The following is a 20,608-nucleotide window of genomic DNA, read 5'->3' as shown; positions in this document are numbered from 1 at the left end:
GGGTTTGAACGGAACTGAAAATTTTGAAGAAAGAATGTTAAAAATAGTTTTTATGTGTAATTGAAGAAAAACAAACTATTAAATAAAAAATAAAAAAGAAGCCAGTAAAGCCAGAAAGCAGGGGTGAGGGAAGAAGAGAGAGCACTCCTTACATGAGGGACAGCCAATGAAAAAGCACAGAAACTGGAGATGGAGTGACAGGTTCAAGGAACTGCAAGACAGTGTTTTCTACATCATAGAGAGCATGAAGAAGAATAAATTGTAAGATTAGAAAAGTAGAAAGAGGCCAGGTTGTGAAGGACTTTAAAGGTCAAACACAGGATCTTACATTTGATCCTAGAGGTAATAGGAAGTCAATGAAATTTATTTAGTAGGGGGTTGACATAGTCAGGGAAGAACTTTAGGAAGATGACTTTGGAGGCTGAGTAAAGGATGCATTGCAATGGGGAGAGACTTGAGGCAGGGATATCAATCATAAGGCTAATAATGTTCAGGTGTAAGGTCATGATATCTTAGAGCCTGATTGATGGCAGTGTCAAAAGAGATAAGGAGGGGTGGCTAGGTGGTGCAGTGGATAGAGCACCAGCCCTGGATTCAGGAGGACCTGAGTTCAAATCCAGCCTCAGACACTTGACACTTACTAGCTGTGTGACCCTGGGCAAGTCACTTAACCCCACTGCCCCTCAAAAAAAAAAGAGATAAGGAGGTGAATATAAGAGCTATTCAAAGGTAGAAATGATAAGACTTGACAATATATTGGATTTAAGGGGTCATGGAGAAGATTCATGGATGATACCTAGTCTGGGGTCTAAGTGACTGGGAATGTGGTGTTGTACTCATCATTAGTAAAAAGGTCTGAATAGAGGAAAGCATTAAGGAAAAGAGAATCAGGTGAGTTTTGGATTTGTTGAGTTCAAGATGTCTACAATAATGTGGCAGAAAACAAAACCCTGAACTGAACTGAAATAATTTAGAAAGAAGTTTATTAAGTTGTCCAGTAAAGGGAAGAGTCAAGAAGGGGATAGCCCACTCTCCAAGTGTCTGCAAATTGCACATTATATAAGGTCAAAGTGATAGTTAGCCTTTATTTTGCAACAGCCAATCATAAAGCACATTTACACATTATTCATAGCGTTCTCTAACCAGGCATATAATTAACCAGGTGGGAAAATTGCCTTTTCAGAAGGAAGTAGCACAAAGAAGATACTGTGTGAAGAATATTCCACCATCAAATGACCAAGTTCACCATCTCAGCCTTCCCAGGCAGTTTTTGGATCACATTCCCTTTGAGTAGGACATGGAATTCCCTTAAATGCTGGATTATTGGTTTAGTGATAATTCAGACAATCATATCTGAAATTAATACTCAGAACGGTATCAAATTACTGGTCCCAAGAGATTTTTTTTTTCTCAGATCTAGTGCTAGGTATAGCTATTATTCTCATGTTGTTGCAATAACAGTTAATAGTAAACACATACAAACCTTATCTTAATCATCTTTTTTTTTAGTTAAAATTCATCCAGGAGCAGAAATCAATCATTAGAAATTAAGAAAATCGGGGCAGCTAGGTGGTGCAGTGTATAGAGCACCGGCCCTGGAGTCAGGAGTACCTGAGTTCAAATCTGGCCTCAGACACTTAACACTTACTAGCTGTGTGACCCTGGGCAAGTCACTTAACCCCAATTGCCTCACTAAAAAAAAAAAATTAAGAAAACAATTCTATTCTGTGATTACACAAATACAATGAGTACATGATAATTCACTCAAAACCCAGAAAGACACACTGGCCAGTGTAAGCCCTGAGGCTTACGGATATCCATTATCTGAAGGTACTGATTAATTACTAAGGCCAAAATAAAATTGCTAAATCTGGGATCTGTTGATACTAAGTTGGCTCAAAGATACAACTCAACACATACTACCCTGGTGCACTTTCATAATTTTCACTAGCAGTGGCCAAACAATCCATTAGGTAAAAATTACTCTTTAAAAAACAAACTTATAAGTCCCTTTACTTCAGCTGGGAGAGAGCCTAGTTTTTTCATTAAACCACCTCATTATTTCAGAACTTCACAACATTCTTTCAGCAACTTCTCTCACAAAGTTAATAAGATTTATGACCTTGCTAAAGCTGAAGATCCAGGGTACTGAAAATCTGTCCATTCTGAAAAGAACTTCATAAATATTTACAAAGTCTGTGGTACTTTCCCAAATTCTAAGTAATTCTTATTATTCATTTTAAGCAAAATATTGTGCAATTAAATACTTGAAATATTTTTAAAAACCATAATGGCAATAGTCTCTATAAAAAGAGGAATTAATGTTTCCAATGATGAAATTGTATCACCTCTGGATATCAATTTTCAAATTACAGTATTTCTTAAATAATGATTTCCCCAAAATTATAATACAAGAAAAATTAGAAGCCTAATAATAACACAAACAATATTATGGATTTTAAAATATGTCACAAAACTTTTTGCTGGTCAAATAACATTAATTCAATTGAATGCTTGTTTAAATCATCTTCCACATGAAATCACTTCATCCATCAATTAATTTGTCATTCAAAAGACCAGTATAGGGTATTTACCCTTTAAATTCTTATTCATGTTGCTTCTAAGCATATCACCTTAATGACAAATATCAAATATATTTTCCAGTAAGATCTGATCTACCAATACAGGAACAAACATCACAGTTAATAGGAGAATATAGCTCACTTTAAATGGGACCACATTATAATTTAGTTTTAGGGCAAACTAAATCAAATGAAATTTGAATTTACAATCACAAATGGTATCAGGCAACATCTCAATTTCCTCAGCATTCATTAGGTGCCAGGCCCTCAGATTATAGATCCTCCTGCTTTTACTTAGGTCAGTTCCAAAGATTCATGACAGAAAACTCGTGTTCTCTTTTCCTCTTAAAATATTCTAGTATTTACAAAAATCTTCAAACCATAAATTGGAAATATACAGAAAAGTTATTACATGTCAGTTACAAAATTAGTCTCTCACTTTATAATGCCATGAATTTCTAGAAAACAGGAAAAAGTTTGCCTGATATCTGTACTTGGACCCCAAGTCTCAAGCAGTAAATTGTATTAGGGTCTTATAGTTATTCCCCAGCCAGCTTTTCAAATATCAGGAGATTTCATTTTATCCAATCTGCTGTCAGCAAAGCCTGTCTTTCCCTCTCTGTTTCTCCCTCTCAAGCCAGAGAGGATAGTTATGGGCAACACACTTAGGTTATAAATAGGGCTAGAGTGCAATTCTGCCTTTCTCCAGAAAATCAGTTCTGGAAAAAAGCAAAATTTCTCTTTTAGTCAACACAACTTCTACCAAAACTGTTGCAAATCCTGTCTGTTATCTTTGATCAGCTCCTTATATTATACTATATTATATTATATCAGTTCTTATATTCTGTCTTCTATAAGTAACACCCCTCATCTCCTGTGCTTTTTTTCCCTTATTCTTTTTGTGTTTATCTTCTTTTCCTGCTTCATCTAGTCATCTCATCTTTCTTCTATGGCCTCTAATGCCCCAAATCAGGGTCCTCTCATAAATAGTAACCCATCTATGTGAAACTCAAATGATTCACCTTTATGTCAGGTATGACCCCCAATAGTCCCTATATAAACTTCCTATTATACTAAAACAATTATTTAATTTATACTTCCTCAGATGTAACCTTCAAAGCTCTGATGACAGTCGCATGCCAATGAGCTGATGGGCCACAGTGCCTTGAAGCCATTATAACCTCAGTAGTAAGTGCCCTCTGCCATGTTCTGAGTGATTAGCTAAGTCCTTTGCTATATTCTAAATGGTTAGCTAAAACTGTAGTAGTGAGTTAGCATGTTTTTTTTCAACTCGTTTTCCTTTAAAAATAATTCAAAAGAACTACTGAGAATTAATTTGAATGGGAATGATATTACTGTTGCATATAAATACATTATCCACACCAGGTAAGTTCAGACACACTGAATTATGGAAATCTTTGAGAAGGATATTCATACTGGAATTGGACAAGAAAAGTTGTATAGTCAATCCTCAACTTTCATGGGGGTAATGATCCTAGAAAATGGTGCTGGGAGGAGGGAGGGAAGGGAGGGTGGGAGAAAAATTTGGAACTAAAAAATCCTATGAAAACAAATGTTGAAAACTATCCTTACATGTAACTGGAAAATAATAAAATATTTTTATAAAAGAAAAGGAAGTAAGGAAGCCAGTAGATGGAGATGAGGAGGGAGAGTTCCAGCATGAGGGACAGACAGTCAGAGAACATTCCCAGAGCCAAGAGATAGAGTGTTTTGTTCCTGGAATATCCAGGAGACCAGAGTCACTGGATCAAAGAGTATGTGGTTGGGGAGTAAGTTATAAGAAGACTGGAAAGGTAGGATGACAGCTAGGTTATGAAGGGCTTTAAATGCCAAGCAGAGGATTTTGTTTTTGATCCTGGAGGCAATAAGTGAGTTGGGGTTTGCTGAATGATGTGTGTGTGTTTGTGTGTGTGTATGTGACATACAAGTCTAAGTATGTACATATTAGATGGAAAGTGTATACATAGGTATGTGTAAGTGTGTTCATAGTTATCTGCACATTGTTTCCTCTCATTAAAATTTGAGCTGCTTATGGGCAAAGACTGTATTTGTAGCACAGTTCCTGGCACTTAGTAAACCCTTTTATTTATCTATTTATTTATTTGTTTGTGTATTTAATTTTTGCTTAGTAAGCTCCTTTTTTAGTAAACTCTTAATAAATGCTTAATGATTAAAAAAAGAAAAAAAAAGAAATGGTGCCAAAAGTAAAAAACAAAACAAAACAAAACAATTGTTTATACATTGAACCTATGGAAAATAGGGGGGTTAGGTTACCTAACACAGTAACCCACAAAATAACCCACAAAATGCAGTACTTAAAATAAAATTGGTAATATTTCAAACATTTTTTCACTAGTAATTCCCTAGAATTCCTTGACCTTTTTGTGCTAACATCTCAATAAAAAAAATCATTTCAGACAGTATTCACTTTTCATAATATATCACAACCCTTCAAGAGGCCCTTATCACTTTAGAGCCCCCAGCCGCATTTTCTGGAGGACTGTTAGAGGGATGCTTCCCCACAAGACCAAGTGCAGTCAGGCTGCCTTGGAACGCCTTAAGGTGTTTGATGGCATTCCCCCACCCTATGACAAGCAGAAACGCATGGTTGTCCCAGCTTCTCTCAAAGTGGTCAGACTGAAGCCAACTAGAAATTTGGGTGCCTGGCCCATGAGGTTGGCTGGAAGTATCAGGCAGTGACTGCTACTTTGGAAGAGAAGAGGAAGGAGAAAGCTAAGATCCATTCTAGAAGGAAAAAGATGCTCAGGAAACTACACAAGCAAGCTGAGAAGAATGTGGAAGGCAAAATACACAAATATACAAAAGTGCTGAAGAAACACGGGCTGCTGGTGTGAGTCCAATAAAGTTTATCCTCTACGGCAACTGGACTTCTGGCTCCTCCTTCTGTTCCCTCGTTCCAGGGCTTCCATGGGGGAGAGAGCCCTCTGGGGCACCCACACACACAGCAAGCAGGGCTTGGAAGGACATTCAGAGCTTTTAGGCGTGTCCTTAAGGAAGGAAGGAAGGATGACTGTCCTAAGGTGGGATGTCTGCCTGCCTCTAGGAAGAATGGTTTCTCTTCCTGGGGTTAAGTGGACCATGGGAACTTAGACAGGCCTAGATTAGAGCTGCAGCTCCATCCCACCTTGGGATGGAGGGACCTTGGAAGGGGATGGGAGGGGAGGTCTGTGGTGCTCAAATATCTTTTTTTTTAAATGTATGAGGTATTTTATTTTTTCCATTACATGTAAAGATAGTTCTCAACTTTTGTTTATACATGCTTTACAATTTCAGATTTTTCTCCCTCCCACCCCTCCCTCCCCCCTCCCCTAGACAGCAGGTAATCTGATATAGGTTATATCTATATATCTCTATACATATACATATAGATATACACACACACACACACACACATATATATATACACATAATAACATTAATCCTATTTCTGCATTAATCCTGTTACAAGAGAAAGAATCAGAGCAGTGATGGAAAACCTCAAAATAGAAAGAAAAAAAAAAACCAACAGCACCCAAAACAAAAGAAATAATATGGTTCAATCAGCATCTATACTCCACAGTTCTTTCTTTCTTTTTTTTTCTTGGATTTGAAGATCCTCTTCTATCATGAGTTCCCTGGAACTCTTCTGTACCATTGCATTGGTGAGAAGAATATAGTCCATCACAGTAGGTCAACACTCAATGTTGATGATACTGTGTACAATGTTCTTCTGGTTCTGCTCATCTCACTCATCATCAGCTCACGTAAGACCCTCCAGGTTTCTCTGAACTCTTCCTGCTCATCATTTCTTACAGGTGCTCAAATATCTTCAAGGACAGAGCTTGGTCTCTGTACTGCATTGTACCCATGGCCTGGGTGCTTAATAAATAAAATGTTGACTTTTTAAAAGCAAAAAAACCAAAATCAACATGTAAAGCAGAAATTGAAATCAAAGTTATCCGCAAAAATTACCCATAAAGTAGAGTGCAGCATCTTTAAACAGTTGTAGCTAGCAAGGAACTAGGATTTCTTTAAAATAAGGCACTTTGTATTAAAAAGCAGGTGGATTTGAGAAGATTGCTATGGAAACAATTGAACATAAATTTCTTTTTCTTTTTAAAGTAGATTCTGCAGTTGATATTTTCCCTATTTTACAGATGAGGAAACTGAGACTTAGGCTAAGTGACTTGTCCATACTCACCTAACTAGTAGGTGTTAGACATGAGATTTGAACCCAGATCTTTCTTACTCAAGGTACAACATGATATCTATGACTCTGTGTTGCCTCTTATTAGAAAGTCAAGACAAATGGTATTGGACATAGGGATATGACCCTCCACTGAGATGGAAAGTGCCCCCCCCTTCGGCCTAGTGATCTGATCTCAAAGTCTTAAAGCCCCTTAGAGGCCCCTATTTCTCTCTCTCTCTCTGTTTTTTCTCTAGAGAGAGGCAATAATGGGAAGCTACTATCCCCCTTTCTAAATATAGGCATATCAACTTAAAAATTGCTTCATAGAGTCTGCACTGAGACATTATGTAGACATGATACATTGTTGTAGAAACAGAAAATTTTACAAAATAATCTAACAACCCAGGAGAAAGAGTTATTGCTGAACATTCCAGGAGAATGATTTATTGCTGAACCCAATTACCACATTTTGCTCAAATTAGATGTCTGTAAAGAGTATAAAAACTGCTTGGTTTCCTAATCCCAGTGTGTCACACCTCCTGGTTGTCCCAGTGAGTGTGGTGCACCTTTCTTTCGAAAGAAATAAAATCAATGCTTTGGCCTCCTTTCTCCTCGAGTCTCTATTACAGGGGTCAGTGGGTGTACTTCCCATCCCACTCAGTTGTAACAGAGGAATTATAATCAAAATGCTTGATCTGATCCTTAAGTGCTTAAGCTAAGTTCAGAAAAGCCAGTGCTCTCAACAGTGAAAACTATATATTGGGTGATCAATGTGTCAGGAAATTAACAAAAAGAAGCCTGTTGAATCATGGGAATTACTTTTTTCTTTTTTAAATAGATGTGGAATATAAGTCAAGTTTCAAATATGTTGGAGTCCCAGGTTCAACCTCTGCCCATTGGTGTCTAATAAACCTAAGCTATGATATGACCTTTGAACCACTAAGTTGTCACTGCAGTGATGCAAATCAAAAGCATTTGATTGCTTTTGTGAGTCATTTCAAGAATAGGAAAGGAATTGTCACATAGAAGAGGAAATACCTATAGGCACAAATTATCTGTTTTTGTTTAGCCAGTAAAATACATTAAGGATGATTCAGGAGCATTTATTTGGAGGGTCATCAAATCCTGGAAATAAGATTCAATAAATAAGCAAAAGAGGGGCGGCTAGGTGGCGCAGTGGATAAAGCACCAGCCCTAGATTCAGGAGTACCTGAGTTCAAATCCGGCCTCAGACACTTGACACTTACTAGCTGTGTGACCCTGGGCAAGTCACTAAACCCCCATTGCCCTGCAAAAAAAAAGAAAAAAAGAAAAAGAAAAACTAGGACATGGAGACAGTATATGAGTCAAAAAACAGGGGGGCAGCTAGGTGGTGCAGTGCATAAAGCACTGGCCCTGAATTCAGAAGGACTTGAGTTCAAATCCAGCCTCAGACACTTGACACTAGTTGTGTGACCCTGGGCAAATCACTTAACCCTCATTATCCCACAAAAAACAAACAAACAAAAAAACCCAGTCTAAGTGTGGTGCAACTACAAGAAAATATTTTTTTTAATTATTATGGATGGATTTGAATTTTGTCATTGAAAGTTGTCTTTGGAAATAATTCCACACACAACCTATAAAACCCAGACATGCAAGAGCCATGTAATTGACATTGGACCTTTTTCCTTCTCTGTTCTGTTATTTCTAAGCTATTAGATATCTCAGACCAAGACTGTTGCTTCTCCCCACCCCCTCAGTGGAGTTGTATCGTGGGCACATTTAATTTACATCAGGGGATGTGGGTAGTTGGAGTAACCGAAGACATACCAAAAGAAAGACAGACAGAGCCTCATTACCATTCATTGGGACTTAATTTCAAATCCACCTGTGTTTAAAGTGAAGGAAGCAATGGCTACATTGCAACATGCTCCTTCCACTTAATTAGTTTACTGACACAGTTGTTATTCAGTTTATAGCAATTACTTGTAAGAACAGTTTTTTCCTGAATTTAGCCTAACTGAATTAAGCAGTAAACCAGTCAAATTAGTACTTAAACATAAAAGCCAGCCTCCTATAAGTCCTAGTTCCCATCTTTTTCCTTTAGGCAGAAAACAAAATTTATGTTCAATTGCTTCCATAGCAACCTTCTCAGATCCATCTGCTTTTTAATACAAAGTGCTTTCTTGTAAAGAGGTCCTAGTTCCTTGCCACTTACAACTGTTTAAAGATGCTGTACTCAATTGGTACTCTTTAGTATAATTTTTATTTAAAATTTTGTCTTACATGTTCACTTTAAGAAGTACCCTCCCACCTCCTTGTCCCATGAATACTTGACTTCACTTTCCTCTACTTTGCCATGTCTTTACTTGCTGTACTAGCAGTAAGTAGAGCCAGGAAAAAAATTAAGCGCTGAAACACTAAATGATGGGGAATCCACCTTTCCCAGTGAAAATCCTGTAAAGTACATCAGAACAAAAATGGAGCCTGTGAAGAAAGGGTAGGAAGTAAATGGACAGGAAAAAAAGGAAGGGAAATTGGGGTGGAATGGATCACCTGAGATAAGACTCAAAGGTGGCATAATCCATTTAGGAGACAGTGAGTAAGGGTGGCTAGGTGGCGTAGTGGATAAAGCACCTGAGTTCAAATCCAGCCTCAGACACTTGACACTTACTAGCTGTGTGACCCTGGGCAAGTCACTTAACCCCATTGCCCCACAAACAAAACAAAACAAAACAAAACAAAACAAAACAAAACAAGATCCAGTGAGTAGACCTAGCTGCCTGGAGCCAAGGGCTTGTGCACAGGAGAGTGAGGGATGAGATTCTTAAAGGTAGGTTGGGTGTAGATCATGGAAGATTTTGAATACTAGGTTAAAGAGACTGGACTTTATCCTAGAAGTAGCAGTTTAAATATGGGAGCGTGTAGTATTACCTAAACACTTGAACCCCATTCACTATCTTTGACCTGATCATCCTCAGGATTATCCACTTCAACCCTACCATACCACTGTCCCACTCCAGATCTTCCCAGTCCTTATCTTTTCACTCCATGATTAACATACTTCCTTTTATTTTAAATCTTTTCTCCTTTCCCCATTCCTTCCTTATTTTCCCCCTCTCTGAGACATGTCTCCCTCTTAACAGCATTGCTTTCCCAGCTGGTGTCTGCTGCACTTTCTCTCATATCTCCCAACTAACAGGTCATAATGAAAGAGTCAAGATATCCCTTGTTCCCCACTGCCACTTTCAGACCCTTACTTGACCACTGTCACTAAGTAACTTCTTTTCTTTTGGATTCACATAGACTATCCAGCTTTGTCCCTTAGTTTAGACCCTGGTGATTGTTATCTAGAGACCTGCCAGACATTCTCCTTCCTTTCTTAATGACTTCCATTTCTAAGCTTGCAACCTTTCATTTCTCCCTATAGTATATATAGTAGTTCATATAAAAACCAAATGACATAAAAGCAGACCAAGGAGAATTAATTTAACTTAATTTAAGGATTACTGGACTACCTGAATTCTATGACCAAAAAAAAGAGCCTAGACATCATATTTCAAGATGTCACAGAAAAATTTGTCCAGATATATTAGAACATGAGGGCAAAATGAAAAGAAAGACTCTATTAGTAACTTCCTAAAATAAACCCTTAAATGAAAACTCCCAGGAACCCTAGACAAAAATTCTAAGCTTCCAGGTCAAACAAAATATATTGCAAGTAGTCAAAGAGTTCAAGTACAATGAGCTCAAGAAGAGCTACAGTCAGTCTCACACAAGACTTAGTAGCTACCACCACAAAGGAATGGAGAGTTTAGAATATAATACCTACTCAACAAAACAGTATAATCTTATTGGAGAAGGGGAGAGGTAGTTCTTCAATGAAATAGAAGACTTTCAAACATTCCTGATAAGACCAAAGCTTAGTTTAAGTTTTGAAATACAAAGACAAGTCAAGAAAAACAAAAAAGGGACAAATACAAGTGAACAATTAGCAAAGACTAAAGAAAGATGAAGTATATACATTCTAATAGGGGAGAATGATATAAGTTTTCCCTTAGAACACTAATGTCATTAGAGTCATAGATGGAACTAAAAAAGAGAGTCTGGGAGTGGTTTTGTTGTGTTCTGATGATCTTAAAAGAAGATCACGAGGGAACAAGGAATATACTAGAGAATGGGGTGTGGGGGAATGTATATCACATAATCACTAGTGTACTAGTAAAGAATTATACAAACAAGAAGAATCAAACCTCTTTAAGTAGGGGGAAGTAGGTGACACTTGAACCTTATTTTCAACTGAAGTGGTCAAAGGAAGGAAGAATATCCACGCAGATGGGTGAGCAAATACATTTAATTCAACAAGGATACAGGTAGAATGAGGAGGGAAGATGGAGGGCAGGGAAGAGGAAGGGTGGATTCAGAGAAAGATTAGTCATAAGCAACACAAACTCTAAAAGACGGTGTTTTTTTTTTAATGCAAAAGATGTTTTTTTTGACTGTTTTCTCCCACAACCTAGCTAATGTGGGAATGTTTTCCATGATTACTCATGTATAACTTATTTTGAAATGCTTGAATTCTAGTGGGTGGGGGGTGAGAATGGAGGAGGAAGAGAAGTTGGAACACAAAGTTTTTTAAAAATTGATGTTAAAATCTGTTTTAACATATATTTTGAAAAATAAAATTCTATTCAATTAAGATGAAATAAATGTAAGAACTTGTGATAGGGCTTAAGGTGAAGGAGATAGAAGATGGGCAGGGGAGCAGAAATATCAAACAAAGAACAATGTTTCTAAGCACCATCTTTACCACCTTCTACTTAAAAAGAGTGGGTGGGGAAGAGAAGAAAAATCATAAGAGAATAGAAAGGAGGTAAATATACAATTATTGTGAATGTTCATGCGATGAACTCATAAAATGGTAAAAGATGGAGTAGAATGGAGTAGAAAACAGAATCCAACAATATGTTGTTTTAAGAAATACATTTAAAACAAAGATTCATAATATTAAAAAGAAGAGGTTGGAACAAAATCTATTATACTTCATTTCAGCCACTTTATGAAGGAATAATTTATTTATTCACTTCAGTTGTTTTTTTGTTTGTTTGTTTTTTTAGTGAGGCAATTGGGGTTAACTGATTTGCCCAGGGTCACACAGCTAGTAAGTGTTAAGTGTTTGAGGCCAGATTTAAACTCAGGTACTCCTGACTCCAGGGCCGGTGCTCTATCCACTGTGCCACCTAGCTGCCCCTTCTTCAGTTGTTTTTAATAGTCACTCCATAGTTATTCCTATAGGGTATACGTACTCACATACCCTGTTGTTGCTTCTCATCCCCTAAACTTCCTGAGGAGAAGAAGGAAAGAGGAGTAGATCAGTGATAATACTATTGCAAAGTGTGCTGGCATACCCTATGGGCTTGCCTGTGAGATTGCTGTAAATATAAATAGCCTAATTCATCATTAGCTTAGCTGTGTGCTTTATGAAGACTGCTTAAAGTAGTGTATAATTCATCTGATACAGATAAAAAGGCCATAGCCATGATTATAAGTCCATTTCTTTCTTAAGCCCTTTCTAACTTGCTATACTATTACATCTCATCTCTACTGTTAGATTGTAAGTGTTTTGAAGGATAGAACTCTTTTTCATCATTGAACCCCAGCAGCCCCATGCAGTGCCTTTTATGTAATGAGTATATAGTTATACATAGAGGGAGTTCCCAGGGGACAGCAGGGATGTTCATTGTCATTGCTCCTCCCTCTTTCTTTCTCCTTTTCCTCAGGGTAAGTAGACAGTTTTTCCAGGGTACTGCAGGCTGTGCCCCTCATACCCACTGTAAGCAGGTTTATGAGTGAGTGATTAATAAATGTTGGTTGAATTCAAATCAAGTAAAAGATAGAAAACCCACGCTCTCAAAGGATGGTAAATCTAGAACTGAATGACACAATTTGTAGGCTCCTATTTACCTATCACCCCTCTTCTCCTACCTCTTTTGTGGGCAAAACAATTTTGACTTTGTGGGTAGCTGCTCTGACTTACTCTGACCACCTGCGGTAAACAATGAGATTTGATGCATGTGTAAGGGATTGCTGTAACTTAGGAAATGTAGGCATTTTTTTCTTTTACAGGTATCACAGGATTTTGGTTTTTGTTTTTGTTTTTGCAGGGCAATGAGACTTGCTCAGAGTCACACAGCTAGTTAAGTGTCAAGTGTCTGAGGCTGGATTTGAATTCAGGTCCTCCTGAATCCAAGGCCAGTGCTTTATCCACTGCGCCACCTAACTGCTCCCTATTACAGGATTTTAGAAAACAGGTCCATTTAAATAAATCCAGATGGAAATAGCCCAATTCTCTCCCCGGAGTGAGAGAATTCTCCCCCCCCCCAAAAAAAAGGGGCCAATGACCAAATAAAGCCAGCCCCTGCTTTTGTATGGTCCTGGCAGCTTTCTTGATTTTAAAATATAAAAACCATTCCTAGCTCAGTAGTGCGACTGGCCCATAGGCCATAGTTTGCTAACACCTACTCTATACAAATTTGAATTGGTACCTTCTCTCCAAATGACTGTTTTAGGGAACATTGAGGGATGAGATTATTTGCTTAAGGTCACAGAGCCAATATGCATCAGAAGCAGGATTTGAACTCAAGTCCTTCTGGTTTTGAGTTTGGCTCTCTATCCATTATACCATACTGTCTCTCTGTAGTAATAACAACAACAACAACAACAACAACAATAATACTTTTGTAAGAGTTAAATTAATTTCCTGGTCAGGTTTTAAATACAAGTATGTCTTGCCTGAATTGTCCCAGGAGTTTCTTTAATTGTCCAGATTATTCCTTGGCTACACTGTTTCGATTTCCCCGAGAAGTCCCGGAAAAAAAGCAAAGCAGAAAAACAATGCCATGCAGTACTATTTAGGTATGTAAGAGTATATGTTTTGATCTATCGCCCTCTGGTGGGATCTAATATATAAACATATTCTAATATGTTTCTACTACAGAAAGTGCCCATCTATCATATGTGATTGGATGGAGATAGAGGACAACCTACAGAGTTCACCAATCAGTATATAGCTCTTGGATCCTTGAATGGAACAAGGGAAAGAGAATAAGTTGGATTACCCCTGGAAAACCACAGAATTCTTTTAACACCAGTCTTCTCCCTGAAGCAATAGCCTTTTCCCCTCCTCCCCCATCACCATCTGGTGATGTTACACAGTCCTAAGACATGTAATGCTATAGTTGCTGAACAATAGAAAGTAAGGGTTGCCGGAAGAGCAACAGAGAGGCGAACAGTAGGCGTGAAAAGTCTGCAGCACATTCTATACAAGAAATTACATACAGAAGAAGCTGTATAAATGATGTCATCAAGAAAATGTCTGTTTAATAGAAGATGGTTGCACAGTAAGAGCAATCAATAACTGACAGCCTATATGATTATAATATATTACAATATATCATATATAATAATATGATATATATTGTTATACATAATATATATATATATAGCTCCATTATTATCTTTGAAATGTCATGGGACAAAATGCTTTTAAAATAACTCATTTTGTCCTCCCAATAACCCTGAGAGGTAGGTGCTATTATTATCCCTATTTTACAAATCAGGAAACTGAGGATAAGTTTAGGTTAACTGACTTGCCCAGGGTCACACAGCTATAATTTGAACTCAGGTCTTTTTTACTCCAGATTCAGCATTCTATCCACTGTATCTACCATTCCAGATTGCCTTGTATTTATTTTCTATATTCTTGTATCAATCAAATCCCTTTCTCCAGCACCATCTTCTTCATCAGCAACTCCCTTCCCAAATATGCCTTTCTCTTCTGAAGCACTTTCCATTTGTCAGCAGGGATAAAAACATCCCCTTTCCCCCTAAAATCTTCAGTTGTTTGTCTAAGACTTCATCATCCTTAATGTTTTCTGGATACCTTCCAGGAGCATCATTTGTTCCCGTGTGAGTCACCACAAGTAGGTAGTGGTCACCAATTTGACAAGGCCTGGGAATCCTTTGTCATGCCCTAGAAAAATGTTGAGTAAGGACATGGCAGACCTCTTTATTGTTATCGAGCTGGTGACACAGAAGGTAGAGTGCTGGGCCTGGAGTCAGGAAGATCTGAGCTCAGATCTGGCCTCAGATACTCACCAGCTAGCTGTGTGACCCTGAGCAAGTCATTGCATCAGTTTTCTCAACTGTAAAACAGGAATGATAATAACACTTACCTTGCAGGGTTGTTGTGAAGATAAAGTGAGATATTTTTAATGATTGCTGAATACAGTCCCTGGCACATAGTAGGGACTATACAAATGCCCTGCCCTTCTATTTCAGTGGTTGCCTCAGTAGTACTCAACTGGGAGTCACTAATCATGACCTGAGGGTGTCTGTGAAGTTGTACCATCAAAGCCTTTCACAAAAGCCTATCTTTCCAGGTTTATTATATGTATAGTTCCTTATAATGCTTGTCACCCTAAACTGATCAGTCAATAAGCATTTATTAAGCTCCTACTATGTTCCAGGCACTGTGCAAGATACACATGTGCATGTTTTTCCCCCTAATATAGTGGAGGCTCTTTGAGGACAGGGCCTATTTCAATGTTGTCTTTGTATCATCTGGTACATAGTAGGTACTTAATAAATGCTCGTTGGTTGATTGAAATGCTTCCTCCTCCCTTTTCTTCAAGAAGAACCTCATATCTATTTTATTTCTTTAGGTCCAGTTGTTAAGGGGCTCTTCTCCCTTTTCTCCTCTATGTGACATTTTCCCACCTTCCAGCCTCCTGACATAAGTCAGGATTCCTTTCTAATTCTTGGAATGTTTTCTCTTCTTATTTTTACATGAATGTCCTTCTTTGTTAAGGATTGGATTCTAGTGAGGAAAGGAGGGGGCCTTCAAACCCCTTTATCTTTTTGGCAGAACTGCATTTGGACCCAAAATAAAAATTACATGATCATGGAAGACAAGCATCAAGCATTCTATGAAGAACACTACAAAATCCTACCTGCTCTCCATACTTCCTGCAAGTATGGAGGCATGATCACCAGCCCTTTGTTGTTTTTTTAAAGTTAATTTCTAATTTTAATTAATTAATTGAATTTTAAAATTTATGGAATAAAACAAGCATTTCCATGGCATGGTACAGTAAAAAAAAGATGATTTCACATGAAACCACAAGTTCACTATGTACAACTTGATATTCCTTTTAAATACACAAACAAAAGTATCATGTAAATTTCCTTTCCCCCTCTTTTTTTTCTTCTTGTTCTTACTAGTATTTCTTGTGATGAACTCCCCTATCCAAGAGTTCTCTCAGGAAACCCTGCATAGGAGCAAACTGCTTACTTACAATTGGAGACTGAAAGCAGTATTTAGCAGCAGAATGGAATTCTAAGTGACTTTCTCTGGCCTACCTCATCTTTAGCATAGGATGAACAAGGGTTCAAGAGCCTATTACAAGTTAATGTATCATGTCATTTCTAGAGCCACACACCCACTTGAGGATAGGCACTGGACCTGTGATTTTATCAATATAGTGAACCCAAATGAGGAAACTTCTCCCAAGGCAGGAGCCTTAGAGAGTTTCCTAGATCTGAGAGGTTAAGAGACTTTCCTGAGTCACAAAGCCAGTATGCATCTGAAGCAGGATTCAAATCCAGGTCTTCCTGGTTTCACAACAAACTTTCTGTCTACTATGTCACACTTTCCCCTCTAAACTGTAGAAACTGTGAAATAGAGAAACTTTAAAGAGTGGGTTTTATTCTCTCTGGGTTTGGGGAGGGTCCTTCCATCCTATAATAGAGAGGAGTTAAATGACAGCAAATACAACCTGATTTTCTGATGGTTTTATTTATAGTAGCTATCCATGCTGCTCAGTCTAGGAGAGTGGACTACTACAGGTCAGATGATCACCAATTTCTCATTTTCAACAGCATAAAGTACATTAGCAAACTCTCCCAGTGCAGCCATTTATTCCTATGAATGAGTACCTAAAGAAAAGCTTCAACCAGAAATGTGGCCTTGTGGATACCTGTCTATTTGGTGAGGAAATGATGGTGGTGATGGCTTCTTATTAGTTTCCCTTTTTTTACTTAGCTCTAGTTCCAACATCTCAATCTCCAAGGACAGTTTATGTATCTCTAGGGCCATCTTTACATCCTGGACATCTGGGAGGCACTGCATAAGCTTGCGGACTGCTGAAACTTTCTCACAGCCTTCAGGGAATTCCTAAAAGACAGAAACAAATAAATGGTTTCAGAAAGGTTTCCATTTGGGGGGGAAAGTGAGATTATTTTACGGTCTGTGCCAAGACTTTCCCAGTGAGGAAGAGCAGGAAAGACCAGGAAATACTTTGAATCTGAGCAGTATTTCTTTTGAGGACTGAACCAAGACACAGTACTGGATAATTATAGCTGAAGAGGATAGTAGCAAGACTGTAAACAGCATCCAAGGACAAAGGCAGGGGGAGACAAGGGGAGAGGGAAAACTGGTGCTAGTAGTTGTACCAACCAACCAAATTGAAGCAGAAGCCACTCCACCTCTTGGAGAGAGGCATATGGGGAGAGAAATAAAAACAGAATACTGCTATCTCAACTAAAGACAGAATTCTGTTGTCTCAACAGAATAAAAAGATGTTAATCTTAACCAGAAGTATAATCCAGGAGGGAGTCTTTTAGCAGGGCCTCAAGGAAAGAAAGGTAACTTGTAGGATGCTAGAAGTTGATTACAGAAGGGGGTCTCAAGGCCTGTAGTATGGCTGGTTTGGGGTGTTGACAGTTGAAACTTTGGCTGAAACACCCCTGGGAAGGGAGAGGGCTCATTTATTGCACATGCGATATATGTAACAGGAGGGGGAACATGCTGGAGGGAAATATTTAGAGATATTCCAGGAAGAATGTGCATCTCTTTATCCTCAACCAATGATTTAGAAGGGAGGGATTTTGCATTAGATTTAGGGATAAAAAGAGAAGTTTGCTGTGGCAAAGCATGCCACTTTTTTATAGTTTGTGACCATTCTTGCAAGAATGTAATAAAGTGGGGCAGCTAGGTGGCACAGTGGATAAAACACTGGCCCTGGATTCAGAAGTACCTGAGTTCAAATCTGGCCTCAGATACTTGACACTTACTAGCTGTGTGACCCTGGGCAAGTCACTTAACCCCCATTGCCCGGCAAAAAAACCCCAAACCAACCAACCAAACAAACAAACAAAAAGAATGTAATAAAGCCTTCATATATTCACCAAAAGGGAAAGTCCTGTATTTTCATTTCTCGCAATGGGACTTGGAGTCAGGACAAGCTAGGCTATTCTTTCTAAGATTCTGAGTTTTCCATTCTGTAATATTGTAAGGGGAGTACTGAGGTTTGAGCTGGCAGGTGTATAACACAAAAATTATCAGCATAATAAAACCAGGAATTCAGATTTAGCTTCACCTAGCTTTTGTTTGATTTTTTTATTTTTTTACTAGTATTCATTCTCTCCCTCCCAGTCCCCTCCTCCACCTCCAACTGAACAATTAAAACGAATAAGAGAACCCTTGTAATAAATATGCATAGTCCAGCAAAACGTTTTCCCACTTTGGCTCCAAATGTATGTCTCATTATGCATTTTAATCCTATTACCTTTTTGGCTGCAATGTTTTCAGTCCTCTGGAACCATGGTTTGCCATCTCACTGATAAGCATTCTAAAGTCTTTCAAGTTATTTTTATTTATAATGTTGTCATTATGAAATTGTTCCTTTAGTTCTGCTCATTTCACTTGGTATGAGTTCATTGAGGTGTTCCAGTTTCCTTTGAAAACCTCCATTTTGTCATTTTTATGGCACAATAATATTTCATTACCTACATATACCACAACTTGTTTAGCCATTTCCCCTTGGTTCCAGTTTGGGGTCATTACAAAAAACCTCTATTAATGTTTTCATGTACATGGGCCCTTTCCCTCGTTCCTTAACTTTTGAGGGTATGAGTCTAGTAGTGGTATTTTAGCTTTTAGTCCAGTGCCAACTTCATTTCATGCTAATAAGAAAGGGTTTTCAGAGCAGGTTGATCTTAAGCTACTCTTCCTAAATAGCTCCTAAGAGGTTGTTCCAGAATCCTTGAAATGAGTTTTAGGGCTACAGGTTTACAATCAGGAATTTAGCAAGGGTTAACAAGGAATTTTCTAAACTATAGACACTGAGCTAACACAAGATAAAAGGAGTCAGAAGAATAGATTCAGTCTTAGTTTAGGGTATTATAAAGGTTTTTGTTGATTCATACATTGGTTGTGGTAAAGGGTCGGTCTGTCCTTGAAAGGGAGAGGCTTTCTAGCTACCATACAGAAAATGACTCTTATCTAGTCCCAATTCACCAAGATGCATCAAAGATGAAAGAAGTAGTTGCTATATGTGACTTCAAACATTAACCTCAACAGATATATCACTTTTTAGTCATAACTTATATATCTTCTTTCATATGGGCATTATATTATTACTTCTCCTGGGGGCATATCACACTTTATGACCTTGACCATTGTCCTACATTTTGCTGAGGGGTCATATGGGTAAGAAATTAACCATATAGCTATTACTTACCCATTCACACTTGGGCACCTCTGGGATCCAGGATCTGTTCTCTGAGCAAGTGATGATTTGAGGGCCAACCAAATAATACCCAGGGGAACACTGGACATTGATGTTTTCAGTGCTTCGGTACTGAATCTGCTCTGGAGACAGTTTTCCATTTGGTACCTCTGGTTTTGGACAGAGAGCTAGAACAAAAACACCTTCATTGAGTAGTTTATATTTCTCAGATGCAAGGAATGATAAGGTAAAGTAATGAAAGTAAAAAAGAAATATGATGTCTAAAGTATCCTTGGAAACTAGGGATTTTCCTATCTCACCTCACCTCATAAGCTTGACTTCCAAATGACTTTTGGCAGCTCATTTCCCTCTCTCTCATTTTCCTCTCTTGTTAAATAGAAATGAGCCTACCTCCTAGATAGTTTGTTTCATCACAACTAACAAAATAATATTATTATATATCACATATATTATGTGCAAACCCTGTGTGGCATTTGAATCTTTCTTGCCTCGATGCTCTGTGGAACAGTTTTGGTTAAATGGCCATTCAAATTTAATCTGTAAACATTTATTGTCTCTTACTACCCAATGAAGGATCAGTCCTTTAAAAATAATATGTATTATACATGAAATTATATATCATATCATAATCATATCATATCAGAGTAGTCCCTCATATGACCTTGAGGCAAATATCTGATACTTCTTGGAAATTTGACCCAACCATTCTGGAGAGCAATTTGGAACTATGCCCAAAGGGCTATAGAATTGTGCATGCCCTTTGATCCAGCAATACCACTGTTAAGTTTATGTCCCAAAGACATCTCCCAAAAGAGAAAAAGAACTATTTATACAAAAATATTTATAGCAGCTGTTTATGTGGGGGCTAAGAATTGGAAATCAAAGGAATGACCATCAATTGGGAAATGGCTAAACAAGCTGTGGTATATGATGGTGATGGAATATTATTGTGCTATAAGAAATGACAAACAGGATGATTTCAGAAAGGCCTGAAGTGATGTACAGTGAAGTGAGCAGAACCAAGAGAACATTGTGCACAGAGACAGGAATATTGCTTGATGAAGAACTGTGAATGACAACTATTCTCAGCAATCCAATGATCCAAGACAATCCTAAAGGACTAATGATGAAACATATTATCCACCTCCAAAAAAAGAACTGATATTGATGGTACACAGACTGAAGCATGCTATTTTTTTACTTACTTTCACTTATTTCTTTTATTCAGGTTTTCTTGTACAAAA

General features: G+C 37.9%; 1 protein-coding gene across 6 annotated transcripts in view; it reads right to left on the bottom strand.

Annotated features, from left to right (window-relative positions):
• Positions 1 to 6,314: 6,314 nt before the first annotated feature.
• The window catches only part of C4BPA (complement component 4 binding protein alpha), a 62,914-nt gene continuing 48,620 nt past the window's right edge, over positions 6,315 to 20,608 (bottom strand). For 4 of the 6 annotated variants that reach the window (XM_044003681.1, XM_044003686.1, XM_044003682.1 and 1 more), the window contains 3 exons: positions 19,356 to 19,531; positions 16,812 to 17,008; positions 6,315 to 6,482 (listed from right to left, as the gene is read on the bottom strand). In XM_044003681.1, coding sequence (XP_043859616.1) covers positions 6,413 to 6,482; positions 16,812 to 17,008; positions 19,356 to 19,531 — 443 coding nt within the window. In that variant the 3' untranslated portion in view covers positions 6,315 to 6,412. Of the gene's footprint in view, positions 6,483 to 12,087; positions 12,119 to 16,611; positions 17,009 to 19,355; positions 19,532 to 20,608 lie in introns of those variants that run through there. The other 2 variants (XM_044003685.1, XM_044003684.1) reach the window with 2 other exon arrangements.

This window comes from Dromiciops gliroides, chromosome 4 (genome assembly GCF_019393635.1).
Source record: "Dromiciops gliroides isolate mDroGli1 chromosome 4, mDroGli1.pri, whole genome shotgun sequence".
NCBI lineage: Eukaryota > Metazoa > Chordata > Mammalia > Microbiotheria > Microbiotheriidae > Dromiciops > Dromiciops gliroides.
Note: the sequence above shows the minus strand (reverse complement) of the source record. Positions and strands in the feature narration are given on the sequence as shown.